Here is a 21,616-nt window from a genome sequence, read left to right as displayed (position 1 = left end):
GCACCTGTAAGACAATAACAGACATTAGTTATCTTGAACAGAAAGACTTAAAGGCAGTCATTCCAAGCAGTTATTGGAATAGAGACTTACCTGCTTACTCCCGGGTCCTCTACTTCAGCAACTTCCTTCAGATCAGTGACGTAACTCATCCAGGAAAGACTGTGAACCGCGCCCCTGCCAGAGGGTGCAGGACGAAGAGCTCGCCCATTAAAACACAGAGGTGAGCCAGAAGAAGTGAAGGATAGACCGGAAGGAGGTGAAACCACTGACCAGCTCTCTCCGGTAGCTAATATCTTGTTTCGACTTGCAGGCTAACATCTCCTGAAGCAAGAACTAAGGGAAGACGCAAGCTTGCATCACCAGCCAAGCAGAGCAGCATCAGGACAGACAACACCCTACGCACACGAGCACACCCCCGTGGAGACAAGGTGAGCGTGACAGAACGCAAAGTCTTCACAAAATTCTCTACCTGGGCGTCATGGAAACCTCGGAAACTGATCAGCTAGCTCAGCTTTTGGGGGAACTCTGGGCCGAGGTCCATTCGGCTAGACAGGAAACCAATGCCTTACGAAGAGAACTGATTGTAGCAAAGGAGCGCACCGACGATCTCGCCAGCAATCCGGTTCAGATGGTCCTCCCAGGAGCTGTACCCTTGGCACCCCCAGAACGATTCACTGGGGATCTGAAAAGGTATGCAGTGTTTATGAATCAGTGCCGTCTACATTTTCTATGCAGGCCAGGAGCCTTTCCAAACGACTAGTCCAAAGTGGCATTTTGTACTTTCATATCTTAGCGGCAGTGCTGCTGACTTGTCTGTACCGCTGGTCAGTCGGGATGATCCCATTTTGCGAGGCTTCCAAAGATTCCAATTGGATATGGAGAAGGTCATGCATTAGCTAATGAGCTCTTGTCTTTGTGTCAGGGCAATCAGGATTTGTTAACATACATTGTGACCTTCAACAGACTGGTTGTGGAAACTGATTGGCCGGACGACAAGAGAACAACGCTTTTTTACCGTGGTCTCAGAGGGGAGTTAAAGGATGTTTTAGCTCAAGTGGTGAACCCGCCCAGGGACTGTGCTGAGTACATAGACTTGGTAGTCCAGCTAGATCACAGACTGCAGAACCGTAAGGCAGATTGTGCTAGAATTGATTCTAGAGTATTGGTGTGCCCCAAGGAAAATTCCTCCAGGACCACCGATGTGTCAGAACCCATGCAAATCGGAAGAGTACGGGGGCCGTTAACCAAGGGCGAAAGGGATAGGAGAAGACAACAACAGTTGTGTTTATATTGTGGTTCAGCCAGCCGCTTGCAGAGCGAAGAGGACTCCCAGACCTCGCACCTAGTTTTGCCTATGGTCCTTATAAACCACCAGCAACCGTCTCGAATGCATGCAGTCGGAGCATACATCGACAGTGGAGCCATTGGAAATTATATGGATTACGAATTGGCTTCAAGGATGAACCTTTCCCTTTGCGAAAAGGCAACAACAGACTTAGTGACCACAGTCGACGGAACTGAAATAGCTTCGGGTCCGGTAACACACTCTACGGCTGAGATGACTCTTTTGTGCCAAGACGGTCATCGGGAAACCATAGTGTTTGATATAATCAAGGCCCCACAATTTCAGATAATTCTGGGTATGCCATGGTTGAAATCACACAATCCTTGCATAGACTGGCGTGCCAAGAGGCTGACCTTCTCAGTCGACTGTGTTCAGACTTGTTATCCAACTAAAGGACCTTTGGTCACTGGAGCGACAACGATCACGAAACCAACCAACTCGCTACCTCTGGTATATCAAGACTATCGGGATGTATTCCAAAAGGATCAAGCCAACACACTGCCCCCTCACAGGTCGTATGACTGCCAGATCGACCTAGTACCAGGAGCACCGATTCCGTGCAGTCGAATCTATGCTCTCACAGAACCCGAGAACCTGCATTTGAGAAAATATTTAGACCAGTATCTGGCTAACGGTTTCATCCGCCCATCCAAGTCCCGGGCGGCCTCACCGTTATTCTTCGTGCCTAAAAAGGAAGGTGACCTTAGGACTTGCATTGACTACCGCACATTGAATCGGGTCACTGTTAAAAACAGTTACCCGTTGCCTATGATTCCTGATTTATTAGATTAAGTTAAAGATTCCCGGTTTTACACCAAGTTAGACCTCCGCGGAGCTTACCACCTGGTGCGGATCAGGAAAGGGGACGAATGGAAGACTGCTTTCTGCACCAAATACGGGCTATTTGAATTCCAGGTGATGCCTTTTGGCCTTTGCAACCCCCCAGCGGCGTTCCAATATTTCATGAACAATGTTTTGCGAGAAATGATTGATGTGCATGTCGTAGTATACATCAACGACATTCTGGTATACTCCCGTTCAGAGCAAGAACATGTGAAACATGTCCGAGCAGTTTTGGAAAAACTTCGACAACACAAGCTATTTGCAAAGTTGGAGAAATGTTTTTTCCATGTTACTGAGGTTGAGTTCCTCGAATTTGTTCTAACCCCTTATGGTGTGTGCATGGATTCACGAAAGGTGGATGCTATTCTCAACTGGCCGTCGCCAACCTTGATTAAAGGAGTTCAGAGTATGCTCGGATTTGCAAACTTCTGTCAGCGCTTCATTCCAGGATTCACGCAACTAGTGCACCCCATCAATACCCTTTTGCGCAAAAACGAGCGTTTTCAATGGTCCAAAGAAGCTGAGAAAGTCTTCCAGGAACTAAAACAAAGATTCATCTGCGCCCCGAACTTGAAACACCCTCGTCCAGATCTACCGTATGTGCTGGAAACGGATGCTTCCAGTTTGGCAATGGGTGCAGTCCTTTCACAAAGGGATCCCGAAACGGGTCAACTGCACCCGGTAGCCTTTTGGTCACGTAAAGTTACGGCTCCCGAGCTGAACTATGCGATTACGGACAAGGAACTGTTAGCCATTAAGGCGGCCTTCAAAGCCTGGCGACATTACCTCCTCGGAGCTAGACACACCATCACAGTAACTACCGATCATCACAATTTACAGTACTTTAAGGTGGCAAAAGCCCAATCATCTCGTCAACTCTGATGGGCATTATTTTTTGTGGAGTTTGACTTTGTAATTACCTACCAACCTGGCTGTCGAAATGGCAAAGCAGATGCACTGTCCCGTATAGGAGTAGACGAGGAAAACGCCAATCCGGACCCAGTGCCTATCATTCCTGGTGAGAAGATTCTTGGGATTACTACGTCTCTAACATTAGAAGACGTTCAAGAGAGTATCTCTCATCTCATGGATTCCAACACCCTAAAGGATTGGCCGACCAAAAGTCCTCACCATTCGGTCACTAACCAACTACCCTATTTTCGAGGAGGTCTCTATCTACCCAGCAGAGAACTTCAGGAAAAAGTCATCTCACATTACCATGACTCATTAGTAGAAGGTCATTCTGGAATTACAAAAACTGAGGCCAAGGTCAAACGACAATTTTGGTGGCCAACATGGTGTAAGGGCATCAAGCAGTTTGTGCTATCCTGTGGAGTTTGCGCTAAAAACAAGGCCCAAAAGAAAAAAATCACCAGGCCTTCTTCAGCCATTAGACATTCCACCAACGCCTTGGCATACACTATCTCTTGATTTTATAACAGACCTTCCTCCGAGTAACGGATTCAACACAATTTTAGTAGTGGTGGATTTGTTTTCAAAAATGGCCCACTTCATCCCGTTAAAAGGACTACCCTCAGCTTCAACTCTGGTTAAGGAATTTCTGGAACAGATTTTCCGAATTCATGAATTCCATTCCATTCTGATCTCAGACCATGGCAGCCAGTTTATCTCCCGCTTCTGGAAGAAGTGTGCGAGTTAGCTCAAATCAACATACGACTTTCCACCAGTCACCATCCCCAAACCGATGGTCAAACAGAGAGAACAAACCAGACCTTGGAGCCATATATCAGGTGCATGTTACATCAAACCGAAGGCAGCTGGAAGGATGTTTTATGGATCACCGAGTATGCCTATAACAACTCACTCCATTCCAGCACAGGTCAAAGTCCCTTCTATTCAATCTACGGGTTACACCCACGAACTTCCAACCTTGACCCGCCACAACTTCTGGAAATGCCAGCTGTGAAAAGTTTGTACTCTACCATCTCCCAAGCCTTCAAACAAGCAACAGATCATCTAAGGAAAGGTACAAGAAATCAGCCGACGCTCATGGAAGTGAAGCTCCAAGTTATCAGGTTGGGGATGAAGTCTGGTTGGCGTCAAATTACATAACCGTTAAAGGGCCTCGTACCTTCAATCCCAGATATTTGGGTCCGTATACCATCAAGGCCATAATCAATCCAGTGGCTATGAAATTGGACTTACCCCTGCACATGAAAATTCATCCAGTGATCCACGTCTCACTTTTGAAACCGGTGCAACCTGGAGCAAGAGTTGTGAAACCACCGAAACCGGTCACAGTGAACGGAGAACCCGAGTTCGAGGTTAAAGAGATTCTGGACTCAAAAATCACCAAATCAAAACTCTTTTACTTGATAGACTGGAAAGGGTACGGACCGCATGAAAGATCCTTGGAACCTAGCGAGAATGTACATGCTCCACGGTTATTGAAAAGGTTCCACCGTAATCACCCAAACAAACCAGGACCAATTAGTGATTCAGCCATTATGGGGGGTTTGGCGGGAGTGCTGTCATGGTGCAGGCACCCAAAACCCTGAAACTGGTGGGGCCATCCCAGACTTTGGCCCCCTTGGGGGCTTATCAGGCCCCAGCCAGGCTCACCTGGACTCAGTTCTGGTGCTGCTGGTGCCAGGCTCATGGAGGTGTTAGTTACATGATCCATTAACTTGGCTCTGAGAGGCTGAGCCATTCAGTTCAGGGTGTGGCCTGGAACTACTTTACCTGAGAGAAGGGATACGGAGAAGAGGGCTATTTTCTTGGAACTACTTGCAAGGCTATTTAAACCGCACCCAACAATCTGAACACGCTTCGCGTTATTCTGCACTCCTGCAGCGTAACGCTCACCATGTCAGATCAGTTCTTGCTTCCTTCTGCCACGCCCGTCCAGAGTCTTCCATCCATCGGCACCTGCGAACAGAGAATAACAGGAGTTATTTAAGCATCGAAGGCCTTACCTGCAGTACATCCAGATCTCATCTCCTGCGTTCTCACGGACCGCCGCATCTGCAGAACAGAACGAAAAGCACCCACTTAGGTAGCTACTCACCTGATTGCCCCGCTCCAGGAACTTCATCGGACAGTTCTTCACTAAGCCGCGCGCCACAGCTCGACAACGCCACTCGGATCTTCTATTCTTCTTCCTGGACTCGCGCCGTACCTGCTGAACAGAAAAGGACAAAGGGTTAGTCGCACGTAGCAAAGAAAAGCTACAGACACGAACATTTGCACGCCCAGCACAGAGCTATACTTACCGGCAGGAATCCTGAGCATCATTGTCAGGAGAGTCATCCATCATCCGAAGGTCGCTTAACGCTGCACCTGTAAGACAATAACGGACATTAGTTATCTTGAACAGAAAGACCTAAAGGCAGTCATTCCAAGCAGTTATTGGAATAGAGACTTACCTGCTTACTCCCGGGCCTTCTACTTCAGCAACTTCCTTCGGATCAGTGACGTAACTCGATCCAGGAAAGACTGTGAACCCCGCCCCTGCCAGAAAGAGAAGGATGGAGAGCTTGCCCATTAAAACACAGAGGTGAGCCAGATGAAGTGAAGGATAGACCGGAAGGAGGTGAAACCACTGACCTGCTCTCTCCGGTAGCTAATATCTTGTTTCGACTTGCAGGCTAACATCTCCTGAAGCAAGAACTAAGGGAAGACGCAAGCTAGCATCACCAGCCAAGCAGAGCCGCATCAGGACAGACAACACCCGACGCACACGAGGAGACCAGGTGAGCGTGACAACCGCTTTCGTCCTGCCAGAGAAAGTCAAGGCCGCTAACGAGCGAGGAGAATCCGCCGGTGGGTTTCCTGCCTTCCGAAGACTGCAGAGACGCTAACAACTCGACGCCCTTGCTGGGCCAAAATTCTTCATTAACTCTATTGCGGCAATGAACACTCATCGTCGAGGTGCCCCGCATGCCTCAGCTTGCAGGATGTTTTCGATCGATCGTCAACAAGCACCGCAAGAACCGAAGCTGCTGCCGCAACGACAGTGTTCACCCTTTTCTTCACCGACTCTCAACGACCCGTGCCTCCTGCCTTTAAAAGGAGTGCACTCAAGAAGGAACAGTTGACGACTCATCGAAGGACTCTACGAAACCAGGTACTTTGGGGTCTTGGAACTTTTTAGGACTCAAGACTATATTGATCACAATTGGACTGGGCTTGTCAATACACTTTGTTTACAGGTTGCCCAGGTGGGGGGATACGCACACAAAATTTTGTCTAGTTGGTAGGAACCCAGTATTCTGCCATTGCTTAATTTAACTTGTTCTTTCTGTGTCTATTGTTGATTCATCTTATAATCTGATTCGTATCCCATTGGAACTGATAGTAGTTGATGTATTTCAAAGGAATCGATAGTTAAGAATGGTACCTGTATATATTTGCCATTATAGTATTGCCAGAGTAAAAAGTGTGTTATTATGATTGTGTATATAACGTGAACCTTATTTATATAAAGACTGTGTTTTCACTAACATAGTGTGTGGACATTCCTTTGTGGGTGCTTGGGGACTACACTGTAATTAAGAACTAGCCTGCATCACCTCCTGAGAGCTTAAGTCTTGATTGCTCGTCCAACGTTACCATATAGAGAATCTTGGCTAGGGTGCTCTGTGCCTCGACTCCGCCATATAAGGAGCAGGAGTACAGATACCCCCTCCAATCTTTACAAATACACCACACATGAGTAAGAACGGCAAAAGGAGAGGGGTTATTCGGGGGAGATGAGTGCTCTTGAAGTCCCATTAGTGTGATAACATATGAAGAGGCATGACTCAAAGGCTGGCAATGGTTCAGTGCACAACAGTTCTTTGAAGCAAGGTGGTCCTATTGCCACATCAAATCACTTGATTGTTTCTACTTGGTCAATGTCCCTAAACCCCTTAGATCCCAATAATGAACATGGAGACGGCTTGACCAATAAGGTCACTCATTGGATGAGGGAGAAAAGGGGTTGCTTTTCAATAATACGTAGTGACATTGTGGCATGTGCAAGGCAGGCAGGACCACAAGGTAGAGACCTAATTAAGTCCAGATGAAAGATCACAAGATGGTCCAGGGTATATTAGCAATGGAACAATGGCACCTGCCTCCAAGGGGGTTGGCCATAGCAATCAAAATGACTCCACCCCTTGGCACCAGGCCGGTAAGTGTGGGAGAGGCAATCCTAGTACCCCACCGGGTCTCCGGGGCACTACACATCTACCGGAGTCCCACTCTGCGAGATACTTGTTGAACACTCAGTGTGCATCTATTTCAATCTCGCCTTGCAAGATCTGTGGCACATTGAAACACATCCTCTGGGGAGTGAAACCCCTTTTTGCTCCCTAGCTGAACTGACTCGGCTACAGCATAGACTCGTGGAAATAAGCTGGGGGCGAATTGGGGATGCCATGGATTGTTGGGCTGGGCACCCCGACCAGGGGCATGTTCTAGAGGAACTACCTAGCTAGCTGCACCAAGTGGACGCTGGAGGCAATGGTGCCCAGCACCCCCCTCCCATTGTAGAGCCTGGGTGTGCTTCTTAAACTCGAAAATCGCCAGGGTAAATAATATCTGTCAGATAATGACTGGCAGAATTGTAACCAGGGTCATGGGATAATAAGTCTCCAAGAATTCTGGACCACTGAAGCACACAATTTACAAGAGTGTGCTACCTATGCAATCCCAGCTTGTCCGGGTACGAAGGGCCGTCCGAGTGGGGGGCTGGTGACATGGGTGGACATTGCTCTGTTCGGATCTATTTGGGTTGAGGATTGTGCTTCACCAGATGTACTGGAACTCCATGTTGAGCTTAAGGATGACTCTACAATCATCTGTATACATTTCTACAATAGGGGTCTACCCCGGGCAGGTGTCCATCTTATTTTTGAGGTAACTGAGCGTATCCACCTCTGGAGAACTAGCTCACCTGGCCAGTTGAGGGTTTTGGTTATCGGGGTCCTGAACATTCAATTTGAGCCCATACTCAGCATGGCAGAAATTCTTGAAGAGGAAGACAGTTTGTGGGGGTTATTGAATTTGAATCCTAGTATAACAAAAAGATAACATAGGCATGCTGAGGATGTAGCAACCCTGTTGTTCTCAGCCAAACTCAGGGCATGTAATGGACATTTTCCTGGGGATGGTCCTGCGGTTCCAACTTTTGAAAATGAGCAAGGGAATAGTATAGTAGATTAGATTCTTTTTAATATAGAGGCTTGGTTTCTCCTGGAAGGTTTTGGCATCCAGCGAAGAGTGGAAAATGACCACCAACCCTTGGTGCTAGTGGTGAGGGATTCATTTGTGAGATTGGTGAATGGTGATATTTCTAAGACCCAGAGAGCGGGTTGCCGTTGGTGATCAGTGGTCACACTAGAGGGAACATCAGGTGGGGAAACCTTGACCTAGAAAAGATCCTGCCTATGATATGCCATGACATTGTCCCACTGTTGGACAAGTTAGCACTAGCAGATCTGCACAATATTGCAACCATAGTGAATGTGCATGAGAAGATGACAGGAAAATTGGGGAAGATGTGCTCCCACTCACAGAAATCTGTGTGTAAGGTTATGGGGGCTAATACCCTCTGGTATGACCGAGTGCTGGCTGGCAAAAGGCAAACTTCCTATGGAGGCTAGGAAGCAGAGCTCAGTAGACAACCTTGCTTTGCTGGAAGCAAGGAGTGAGCACTGCAGGCTACTAAAAGACAAGAAAAAGGACTGGTGCTAGGAGACTTGGGACTCCCTTCTAAAGGCGATAGTGAATGGAGATTCCAGGGGTTTCTTGAGCATCATGGGGTAGGGGCAAAAGCCAGGGCACAATCTCATGCAGAGCTGTATTACAGAATCGACTTTGGTTGAACATTTTACTGGGTAGTATAGCGAAGACAGATCCTTTACTGTAGACTGTTGTAGTGGTGTCCACAAACCCAGGGACAGTGGCGCAAGATTCCACACCTCTAATTCTTAATTGGGAGGAGGTAGCTAAAGCACTACTCCGCCACAAAATGGGGTCATAGGGTCTCAATAGAGTTATGCCTCAGAGCCAGTCTTATGGATAATGTACCTGACTAAATTATTCAATGCAGTCTTGGATCACAATGTGGTTCCACCCCTCTATTCCTCTCGGAATGGTCGGACCGTTCCTCTCTCCTTACCTCCTCCCCCCAAACTTCTCCCTTGGGAACTTTAACTTCCATCTTGACTCTCTGGATTTGGCCACTGTTCTCTTTCGTGACCTCTGTGGCTCTCTCTCAAAATGTTTCCTTCTGGACCAACCCGCTCTGCTGGCCACACCCTGGATGCTGTCATCTCAACAGACATCCCACTCGCCAACCCTCTAACTACTCCTCTCTCCTGGTTTGACCACTCCTCTCCTCCCATCTTGAGCTCCCTGACACCGACGATGACTTCACCCGCACTGCCAGTCTCCTCCTCCGTCATTGGACCGATGAAGTGTGTGTCAGTCACTGCATTTACCTCCACCTTCATCCCTCCTCCCACCCCTACTTTTGCCTCTTACCGACTCTGCACTGGCTAACCTCCATCTCTAGCACTCTGGACATCCTTGCCCCTGCCATGAGGATCCGCATGAAGCCTGCATCCAAATGCAACTCTTGGTATGACTGTGACTTGGCAGCTTTGTAACCCAATAGCAAAGCTGCTGAGCGGAAGTGACAGGCCGCAAGTTCATCCTGTTGACAAACTGGCCTGTCGCTTGCTCCAAAGGCAATATTGTCTTGCCATGCGCTCCAAGAAGAGGGCTCATGATGTCCAGGTCTGCTGATCCAGCTTAATGTCCTATACCGTACTTGTATGACACTGCTCAGTTTGGCCAATTGCAGCACTACTGCTAGCCAACTGTGCCCTTGGTGCAATGCAGAGGCGGCAGGACTTATGCAGATGTTCTGGGAGTGCAGGCGGGTACAACAATTCTGGGATCGGATAGCACAAGCCTGTGGGAAAGCTGGAATAGCGTGGTATAAATGGACGGCAAAAGAATGCTTACTAGGCATCTACCACATAATGAGCCAAATTAAACATGTAGTTAAGTTTATGGACATGGTATGCATGTTGGCCAAAGGAACCATTGACATGGCATGGAAGGCTGCCAGCGGCCCACAATATGCGAGATGGCACAAGGAATTTGAACATTGGGCTGAAATGGAGACCAGAGTATGGGGGGAGGCGATATCCAGGTCTGATGAGTGTGTGAATGTTACATATGAAACTTGGAATTTTTTTTTTGATATGCGACATGTTCCATCCGTCTGACGATAAACCTCCCTGAATGCATACATCATTTAGATGAGGTAACTATTGAGCAATATGAAGGATGCAGATGAACTGTTCCCCCTGCGATTATAACCCCAAGCAGGCAAAATTAGAAATCCAGCGTACCCCAAAGCAACAGATACAGCAATGACCCTGAAAGGAACCCTGTAACACCATGTGAAGACGGTTTTGTCTGTTCAGTTTGTTTATAGAATGTTATTATGTTAATGTAACCAATTGTTGCTAACTTGGGATGCAATGGCAGAATGCGACAGATTGTAGCTGAATATATGTCTTAAATGCCAATACAAAAAGTTTCAAAATAAACTCTAGTCCAGGCCTGCATGTCTGCTGCAACTAATAACACGGCAGAACTTTTCAAAATCTGCAAGGAACTTGCCAATCCTACGTCAGTCTTCTCTCTTCTTCCCACCAGGCACTTTGCTCAGCACTTGCCTCCCACTCTTTCTACACTAAAACTCACTGTCATCTATTCCCCTCCCCACACCCATCTTCTTTTGCATCCCTTGGCCTCTCCCCACCCTCCTTCTCTCCCCTTGCACCGGATGAGGTCTCTAGAGTAGTCTTCTCTTTGAAAGTCTCCTCCAATAAGGTGCTCCTCTGCTCTTCCAGAACAATCGAGGACAGCATCTCCTCCCTTGACACTTCCTTGGTGGTAACCACTCCTTTGCCACTGGCTCTTTCCCACAACCCCTCAAGCACTCTTGTGCACCCTCTCCTAAAGAAGCCATCTGCAGACCCCTCATGCCCGGCTAACTATCGCCCTATCTCTTCTATCACCCCCTTCTTAGACAAACTCATGGAGAAGCTGGTTATCCCCCCCCCCCCTGCGCGCAACTGGCCCACCACACCCAATTGGCTGGCTGCCTCCACGGTCTGGCTTAAGAGCATCCAGAGGCACAGAAACTGCTCTCCTGAACACCTGTGAAGATGTGCTCTCAAACCTGGACTCTCCCTCTGTTCTGATCCTTCTTGATCTTTCTTCTGCCTTTTGACACGGTCAATCATGCCATCCTCATAAATAGTCTCTGTGATACCCTAGGCATCACGATCCTGGCGATGACGTGGCTGACCTTCCTTTTAAACCGGACCCTCCCAAGTGCAATTTGTCCCTTTCCTTTCGTCCACCTTACTCTCCACCGGTTGCATCCCTCAGGGCTCTATCCTATCGCCATGGCTGTTCAACATCTGCCTTGCCCCTCTGGCCCACTTGATTTCGACTTTCCCGCCTCACTTTCAGTGCTATGCTGTTAACACTCAAATTTCCTTAAAGTTTCCATCCACTACCTCATCCCCTTCCTCTCTCATACCCGATTGACTGGCTGCTATTCAGGGGTGGTGCTCTGCTAACAATCTCTACCTTAATGCCAGCAAGACAGTTCCTTCTCATTGGGACACCTGCTCTCCCCTGCCCCCACTCCCTGGCCACCCTCGTTGGGTCCCCTCCCCTTACCCTCCTGTGAGGCTAAAAGCCTTGGGGTCTTCTTTGACTCCTCTCTCTCCTTCTCTCTGCATATGACAGACCCTGCCAAGAAGTCCAACTTTCAGCTCCACCTCCTCGGGAGCATTCTTCCTTTCCTCACTTTCCCGCAGAAGCGTAATTCTCTCTAGGCTGGACTACTGCAACAGCCTCTTCCTCAATCTGCCTCTGTCTTCCCTCCACCCTCTTCAGCTAATTCAGAATAGGGCTGCGAGACGTATCCTTAAGGTCAGGGACTGCATCTCTCCAGCCCTAAAATCTCTCCACTGGCTCTGTTGACTGCAAGGATCAACTTCAAGACCCTTTGCATCAGTCTTTGCATCCTGTCTGTAGCAGGCGATCACGGGTTAAAATTCTGGTAAGAACAACTGAATCTTTCATCCCTGTAGGTCATCGATTAGTACCACACATTTGGCTCTAACACCTATTATTTGCAGTGCTTAGGAGTAGCAGGAAGTAGTCCTGAAGCATTATACGAAAAATATATTATTATTTAGCCTGCTGTCTCCTGACCATTTTTAAATGTTGTAGCGCCCATTGAGGCTCTGTTTTCCAAATGCATGTATTTTAGCATTTAGTGTTACAACTCCAGTGACAAATTTTAGATGAATCTATGTGGGAGAATCGACGTGCTGTTTCCTTTCTTTCCCTGTGTGCCCCCCTTCATCTGCGCCCCCTATTCCCCTGTCTTTCTCTATCTGCTTTCCCTCATAAAACCGTATATCTAAATTTTTGCCAAATTTGCTAATGTTAACAAACTACATTTTTCAGGAACATGTACCCTTACAATGTAAAGAAAATATGCAGTGGGAATTTTGTACAGCATTCCCCTTAGTCGGCATCTCGACCTTTCTTCTCATCTTCCAATTCCTCTGGGTTTGTTCACCCTTCTGCACATCCTGGTGTCCACTGAAACATGGTTGCTTACTTTTCATATTTATGACCCCATCCGCATCAAAACTGGAATGTATTCTAGATATAGCGATTCTCTAGTAATATATCCCAAACTGATGTCATATTTTATTGAGTGTGCTTTGATTGCCATACTGTCGAAATTGGTCACTGTTGGCTGCATATTGAATTGCTATATTAAAGAGATGTTTTCCCTTTGTTATGACAGGTGTGACACATCTCTGGTCAACAAATCAAGACAGACTGCATTGGACATTGCCAAGTTTTGGGGCCATAAGCATGTGATACCTTTATTGTCAAACCTCAAAGGGGGGGCGAAGCCCTGGTTTCTTCCAGATGCAGTAGAAGAGCATGAGAATTACTTCAGTACCTCCCTGCTGGACAGGAGGAGTGAGAAGAGGACCGACATCAATTGGCTGACTACCAAACAGAAACAGGCGTCGACAGTGTACATTATCTTTTCAAATTTAAGCCCATTAGTGATGACTGGGAAAGGAGAAGATCATTCCATGCTATCAGATGTCAGGCTTTGTAGGCTTCCATATGAAGAGGTCCAGGAATACCTGACACAGCCTCAGAACATCTCACTCATTTTTCTTGGTGTGGAAATACAGCAAAATCATAATGTGCCCAATCAAGGAACGGGGCATCAGGTTGGAGAAAAAGAGGATGATGGCATAACCGTTTGGTTTGCCTTTAATGTTGACAATCTTGCAGCAGATCAGTTTCAGGAAAAGCATGAGGGCTGCTATTTCCCCCAGCCTCTGATGCCTACTCTCTTTCAGCTAACACAGCAAGAGTCTGGTAAGATACATCTTATAACATGATTTTTCGGATATATTCAAAATTTCATTGAGTGTGTCATGAACATTTAAAAGTCCTATCCTCTTATTTCCTGAACAGAGATGAAAAACTGCAGCCCTCAGTTGGTTCTTGTTTGTGACTAAAGCACGGGCATATAAATGGTGCTGTATTTAAATAGGTAATGGCCCATTGTCAGATGCCCTATAATTATAGACTTTGTATGGTCTACAACATGTGTTTGTTTATTTATTTGAATACTGTTTAAAACAATGTCTCTCTTCTACCAAATATTTCATTTACAGTAAAATATGGGGATTATTCCACATACGATATAAATATGCATTTTATTTAGTCCCATAAAGGCCCTCTCGAGACACATAAATATTTCTTCAATTTCTGTTGGAGGAATGGGGGGGGGTCTTGGTGGGTGTGATTACAGGGGTTAGTTTGGGAAACATATTTTGCTGCAAACACCCCAAACCCGAACGAAATCCACATACAGGTTTGAGATCTGAATGAAAAATTCCATGTATAACAGCCAGTCATTTGACTTGCAGGCTGGATAATGTAAGTGCCCTCCTTAACCTGTGTTTCAAATCGAATGAATTTGGAAGTGAAAGAAAGCAAAGCAGACTCGATGGGAAAAGATCAGAAGGAACACAAATTAATTTAGCAAGTTAAGGGGTGCAATAATAAAAACCTTACCCTCATTACATATTCATAACTTCTTGCTGTTTAAAGTATATGATTTAGTCTATTTGCTGTTATTTAGAACAGTGTTTATTCTTGGACTGCAATCATTTGAAACTGAAGCCACGCCGCAACCTTGAGCTTAGAAGTGACCTTTAGAGACAATATTTGTTAAAATAAGGAAATATATAGGGCAAGAGCTATAGTGTATATGAGATATAATGATAACATAACTCATACTTTGGCTCACAATCTTATCACATTTTAATTATTTAGGAAAAGCAGGCTTGGTCATTGCAGGCTCCCCTGCTACTGAATCTGAATTCTTTCAGCAGGGCTCTAGAAACAATTTTCTCAATCGAGTGTCATAATCTGACTGTGTAGTGCTCTTTTGCACACTGAAGTTTTTACGTTTGAGTTTGCACATAATTACATATTGAAAACCGAATGGAAGGAGATCTCAAAAGTTATTTTGTGAACATTCCGACTATTTTGAATAGATTATATTGCTAGGGTATGGCCAGAGCAGCAGATGATGACATTCATTAGTTGGGCAAGAGTCTATGCAGTGCAGTATAACCATGTCGGATTGTAAGTGTAGTTTGGGATTTGTGACAAACCTTTGGATGTTGTCCTTTCTCCCCTAGGGGTAGACCTTTCCCATTGGAGCAGGGCAGTTTGTCCACAGTACAATAGTCCCCCTTAGGGTGGTGCATCGGAGGAGGATCACATGGGAGAGGAAGCCCCATATGGGATTACGGACGACCATCCCCTGAACGCTGTATACCTCTGCTTTGTTAGACCCCCCCACCCTCTTCTTCCCAGCCCCTCTCTCCTTCCCACTGCCTAGCTCGTGTCAATATATTTATTGTAAAGGCAGCCAATCTAGTATGCTAGACTTCACTGAAGCACCAAAGAACATAATGTGCTTTCCATATAGTTCCAAGGCAAGTACGGTGAAGAAGATGACCAGGAGTATGAAGATCACGCCAGACAACCAGAGGGGAACGGTCTAGTCTTTCACAGCATTTGATTGGTCAAAGGGAATGCAAAATAGCAGAGGGAACGCAAGAAGAGGAAAATGATCCTCCAAGGAGGAAACCAGGGAGAAGCTGACCCAGTGAACAGGGAAGCGCACCAGAAGACACGGAGCATGAAGGCGAATGGGAGCACAAAGGTAGTTGAGGGAGAAGGAGCTACTTCGTCCGCTGCCCGAACAACCCTCAGGTGGCCAAAAGTCTGGGGAGCTGCCAGAGAGAAGAGCTGCAGTCCAGGAAGGAACCTGTGACTGGCGGAGCAACCACTGATGAGGAGAAGGGATACCTTAACGTGGCTGGAGATGGAAGGCACAGCCGTAGAGAGGAGGAGTGATCGGCAGAACTGCTGCCTACCCGCGAAAGCGCCTGAATGCTGCAGCTGAGCAGCGCCACTCGGACACGAACCACACAAACAGGAACGCAGACAGACCAACAGGTGCTAGAGGTCCAGGTGGAATCGGAAACAACTGCAGAGTGCAAGATGAGAGGGATTGGGTCCCTGGGAATAACTGAAAGAGAAGGAAACAAGTATATTTTTGGCAGGAGAGTAAACCAAGCAGGCCAGAAACAATATTGCAAGTCTGGGACCCGCACCCATATGATATCTCAAGAATGAGAGGGTGTGGGACCCTGAGAGAAATGGAGACAGTCCAGCAGTAAATATATACTTGCCAGGACAGTAAACCAAGCTGTCGTAAAACTGCATTTCAAGTCTGGGACCGCACCCATATGAAAGCTAGAGCGTCTGGAACCCTGAAAGCAAAAGAGATGCGATAAATAAGATGAAACCATATTCTTGGCAGGAGAGTACACCAAGCAGGTATAATTCCTCATATGCTAGTCTGGGACTCGTACCCATATGAAGGTCTAAAAGTAAAGTGAAGGAAACTACACAAGGGAAAATGAGCTCCTAGCTTGCCAAGTAGGATAAGAAGACATCAAGGGGAAAGGAGCTAATGCCTGATCATTGGAACCTTACACTGTGAAAAAGGAATATGTATATTTGTTTTACAACCCAAGACATTGGGAACTTTCTTTTGACAAGAACTGTCTTCATCGCTTTTTCTGAATATGGCATCCTTGCACATTAGATTTGAGTTACTAGTGTTTGGGTCAGAAATAGGGTTTTTGCACACGACGCAGACTATTTATTTGACATCCTGAAATTTACGTTAGATTTCTTTGAGGCAGGGAAACCCCTCTTTGCTTTAGGGATAGAGTGGCCATGTTGCCAACCTTTTTACTGGTTAATAAAAGTATATGACCAAAACTATGTTACCTTTGTGTCCGAACTTTACTGTACCAATACAGATTCAAGAAAAGACATTTATGTGTTAATGGTACAGTGAGCTAAAACATGGATGTAGACCCTCCTGTTTGGAAAACATCCCATAGAACAGGTAATTTGAGCCATGGCCGTTCACAGTAGAGAAAATAAAAACATTTTGAAAAATCTTGATGCCGGCACATGCCTAAAATGGCAGAAAGAGTAGATCTGTCAAGCACAAGCTCACGTTCCCTCTCCCTGACCGTAAAAATAATGCACCTCTGAATAATGCTGCACTGATTTATTAATTCATTGATGAATGGAAGGACGATCACCCTGTATGTTGGAAACCTTGCGGGAGTAGCAACATGATTGATGAGGACCCTCCTACCACAGCACTCCTCAAGATACCAGGCGATCCAGGGATGGGTCCCTGATGAGGACACCACTGTTTACGGCGAGATGCGAGACACCCAGGTGCAAACCGATGTGCAGAAGGAAGTGTTGTGGTGGCGGTTTAACACATCATGGTTTTAATAGCGCACCGGTCATTGAATGGAGTCGGCGATCCCAGTTTGTAGATGATGAAATCATGGATCTCATTTATGACGAAATTCATCTGGGTTTATGGGTGACCTGATGTGTAATGTAGCGGATGGTGGTGCCTTCACAGTGGTTTTTCTGAGGGTGCATGTTGTGGCAGGGGCACTGTGAGGTGTGCCCCAAACCCTTCAGTGAATTAAACCCTTTGGAGGCAAATCTTGTGTCTCAGTTGTGGGTTTCTTCTGAATACCTAGTGGAGGATAACCAAACCCCAGCGGGCTGCTGAAAAGCACAGTATTGATGAGATTTTGGAATCTGCAAATAGACCATGGCGAATACAAGTCAGCCCAGGAAGCACAGCAGGCAAGAGCGCTGCAGCAGAGATTGGCAGAAATGACATTCCGCTGTCGAAGAACGCACTTGACCAAAGTCTACAGTTCTTAAAGACCGCCTCAAAGACTTTATTAAAACAGAGATAGCACCACTCTGAACTGGGGGGTGGAGATTATGGATAATAAAGACGAAAAAGACTTTATAACTTTCAACACAGTGCTTAATTAGCTGGCTAACCACTGAACTGATACCCCATGGTCGTGAATAGTTAGCGAGTTGGAAGCAATGGACATGTTCCAACTGTTCCTCGGAAGACTCGAGAACATGGCTAAGGACTACTCCATGCACCCTGTCTCCACTTGCTGCGATAGAAACATGTCAGTGTAATTGAAAGTATTTTCAGGCTTTGACATCAGAGAAAAAACACCTTCCTAATTCTGAATGCAGACCTGTAGCCTTCAAGGAACATTTCAGGGGAAGCCTCTGTTCCAGTTCCTGTGCAAACAAATGAATATGCTATCAACAGATGTGACTGAACACAACCACAGCTGATTCAGGGATATTGCATCTTCCTGCGATACCTACAAACTCTAGTGGCAGCTAAATGGAACTTCTCTTAAGAAAATACTGTTAACAGCCGTATCTTTGCTTGACTAAGACTACCACAAAGACGATTAGTCATTTTGCAGACATTTCTCCACTATCATTTAACTTTCAGTACATCTATTTGTGAGGAACCTGAGGGTGTCCTCCCTTCTTTTTCCCCAGGATTCTCCTCTCAGGTGGCCAGGGAAAGGCCATTGCGTTTGGATCCCGACTCTGGGGGTGGATATGTGAGGTAGGATCACCTGGATGGAGGAAACCTGGGGGCGGGGAGGGCGTAGAAGAGGGCTATGGATGCATACCAGTGGAACAACCAGGCATGTCCGCCTAATGGAGTGCTCTATAGTCGGGCAATAGAACTCAATGACCCACACCTTGGATCACTTAACCCACCTCATGGATATAAAAATCCCCACTGCATTGAGAGAAGGGGAACGGGCTGGAGGAAAGGAAGCTGAAGACCCAGGTGCTGGGAGCGGTGTTGTGAACGAGAAAGAGATGCCGGTCTGTGATCAGCTGTGCGAGGGTCCTGTTACCCTTGGGAGCGAGTCTGCTTCGTGGAAGCTGTGGAACTCCCATTGACCCCAGCTGCCACGGGAAGTCAGGCGAGTGAGCGGTGCTGTCTGCCGAGGCACCGAGGGAGAGGCAGAGTCCGGGGAGCCGCAGAAGCTTAGAGAAGCCTGTTGTGAACTACGATGAACAGAAGAAACCTGCCGTGTGGGTGTAAAGCAGTTAAACACTCATACCGGAGCGTTCCGGTAAAACGCAACAAAGTCCTTTTGTGAATGTCGAACGAATTGAAAGTAACGTAACTAAAAGTACTTTTAAAATACTGAGTCAAATGAAACCGATTGAAAGCGCTTCTGAATACTGCTGAGTACAAAGCAAATTCAATACTCATAAAGGGAGTGAAAGCAAAGTATTCCATGAGACTGAAATTAAGGAATGTTTTGTGTGAAACAATAATTGGCAAAGTCAAGAAAATGTCCAGAAGGGTATGAAATTGAGAAACTAAGAAATGGCCAAAGCCAAGAGGGGCCCAGGAATTGCAGGCTAAGAGGAAACCTGTCTTGGCAAGAGTCTGAGGAATACAGAAAAATATAACAAAGTGCATATTGTCTAAGCAAGTCACAGTACAGTGTGTGAAGAGTGTGTTACTGAGGCATCAACTAAACATCACTGTCTGGTGGAAACAGTGGCCAATTGTTGATGGGAACAGTAAAAAGGGGTATCGGTTGCGTGACCAGTAATGGACCGCATGGTCCAAGCCTAGACCGAGTGCCCTACATGGAAGAATCCAATGAAACAATGTCTAAAGAAGTTAATGTTTTGCAAGTGTTTGAAATGGTAATTGAGGTTAAGAAACAGAACTGTGTAAGTGAACTGGCACAAGGTATTGATCTAAAAGGAAATGGGAAGTATCCCAAAGAACTGTTATTTTTGAAATTGGAAGATTTTAACTCTTGGGGAAGGGAACACCAATATTTTGTGAACTACTTTGAACCTGGGGAAGGGGAAGCTGATTCTAAGCCAAGAGCTGGAAGGAGCTCTGAACATTCTTTTGAACACTATTTTTTTGATGCTGACATCCCTACACTTTGTATACTGTTAGTTGTGAGGGCAAGTATAGGTTTTTGATGCAGAAAATTTCATTTTGACATCCTGACACAGACTATCCTTTGTTTTCTTTAGGTAAGGAAATCCCACCTTAGCAATGGGTAAGTTAGGCCTTACTCCATCCTACATTATAAGTTTACTTAAGACTTTTCAAACCTAATTTGAATCCGGTGTCTGCGTCTACTCCATTATGTCTTCACATATTTTGTTAATTTGTTTCATATTAATCTGGTAATTTCTAGAGCACTCTTATCGCAGTAGCCTCGAGGATCCTGACAAGGTGGAAGACATATAGTGGTAATGTCTTCGAAGGCTTGGGTGAAGAGCCTGGTCTTCAAGTTGTGTTGGAAATGGCAAAGGTTAGGAATGTTGCAGAGATATTGAGGAACCCAATTCCAGAGGTAGTCTTAGAGGACAGCAAATCTTCTACCTCCTATATAGGTGTGTTTAAAAGGCAGAGGTTTGAGCAGAGTTTTGTTGGATGAACATAATATTCTGAAAGGAATGTGCAAAGAAAATAAGGCTGGCAGGTAGTCGGTAGCATTACCATGCAGAGCTTTGTGAACCAAGACCAAAGATTTCAATGCTCTTCTTTGTCTGAAGGTAAGCCAATGAAGAGCTTAAAGCGGTTGGTATTAGAGATGAGGCACAATGCCAAATGCTGAAGAACTTATAGCTTATTTAGAATATTTGAATTGACCCATTCCACTAAGGTGGTGCAGTTATCCAGCTTTGGGGTAATGAGGTTTCACAGTCCAGAGATTTAAAGCAAGCGAGAAAGAGAACAGTTTTTATTTTGCAGAGGAGTTTTAAGGTAAGGGGACAGAGGAGACTATAGATTTGATTTGGGCCTCAAGTGACGAAGAAGAGGCATTCCAAGATTTTTCTGGCTTCAAAAGTGATAGTTATCCAAAGATCCTATCCTGGTAGGAGGTTCAGAGGGTGGTGAGGGATTTGGGAGAATCTTGTTTGAGAAATTCCATGTTGAAATTGTTCAGGGAGAGCATTTAGGATCCATGATCTGGCTGAGAGGAGCTGTTTCATGGGATACCAATGCAGATGTGGGTGTCATCAGTGTAAACATGTTTACCCATGCTAGGAGAATTGAGACTGTTGACCAGGAGCTGCATATAGATTTTGACAAGTGTGGGTGGCAATATAGAGCTTTAAGGGACTCCACAGGTGGATAGAATAGGTGGGGTTGCAAATGGGTCTTGGTACACTTTAGTGAATGTGTCATAGATGAAGGATTTAAGCTTCTTTAAAGTCATATGTATTGCGTGAGCTTCCAAGGCAAAGCATTCAGTGAGGATTCAATAGTCTAAGGTATTGAATACAGAAGAGAGGTCGAGCAGGACTAGGACCGTCTATCCATGTATATCGATGGGATGACGAAGGTCATGTACTATGAATATAATGGCAGTTTTTTTTTACCAGGTTTGGTGTGGAATCCAGATCATGTTGTATTGAGATGAGAATGAAGTTGTTTGTTGGCAAAGTAGTGAAGGTCCTCCTCAAGTCAGAAGAGAAGAAGGGCAAATGGTCTGTGGTTAACTAGGGTTTTTGGGTCAAGGGTAAGATTCAGAATTCTGAGTTTAATCCACGACAGTTTCAGGTTGTCGGGAAAGGAACAGGAATTTTGCATAGGTGTAAAATGGATGGAGGGGGGTAGGACTGATTTCGTTCAATAAGAAGAGAGAGCAACAGTCTGACAGAGACACTTACTTTTGCAAATTAAATATTCTTATTGACTAAGATTGTGTTAGTATTCTTGATTTATTGGGGCACAAATAGGGTATTGTAGTATATTATATTACGTTGTTTGATCCCTTACTTGTTTTTAGTTGTGTCATACAGCTTCTTTTATCCTTCATAATC

At 45.8% G+C, this 21,616-nt stretch overlaps 1 protein-coding gene across 2 annotated transcripts in view; it reads left to right on the top strand.

Moving 5' to 3' along the window:
• The window catches only part of NUDT12 (nudix hydrolase 12), a 273,377-nt gene that overhangs the window by 84,767 nt on the left and 166,994 nt on the right, over positions 1-21,616 (top strand). For both annotated transcript variants that reach the window (XM_069625469.1, XM_069625468.1), the window contains exon 3: positions 13,053-13,648. In XM_069625469.1, coding sequence (XP_069481570.1) covers positions 13,053-13,648 — 596 coding nt within the window. The remainder of the gene's footprint in view (positions 1-13,052; positions 13,649-21,616) is intronic.

Source organism: Ambystoma mexicanum, chromosome 6p (genome assembly GCF_040938575.1).
Source record: "Ambystoma mexicanum isolate Mex_15411 chromosome 6p, UKY_AmexF1_1, whole genome shotgun sequence".
Lineage (NCBI taxonomy): Eukaryota > Metazoa > Chordata > Amphibia > Caudata > Ambystomatidae > Ambystoma > Ambystoma mexicanum.
Note: the sequence above shows the minus strand (reverse complement) of the source record. Positions and strands in the feature narration are given on the sequence as shown.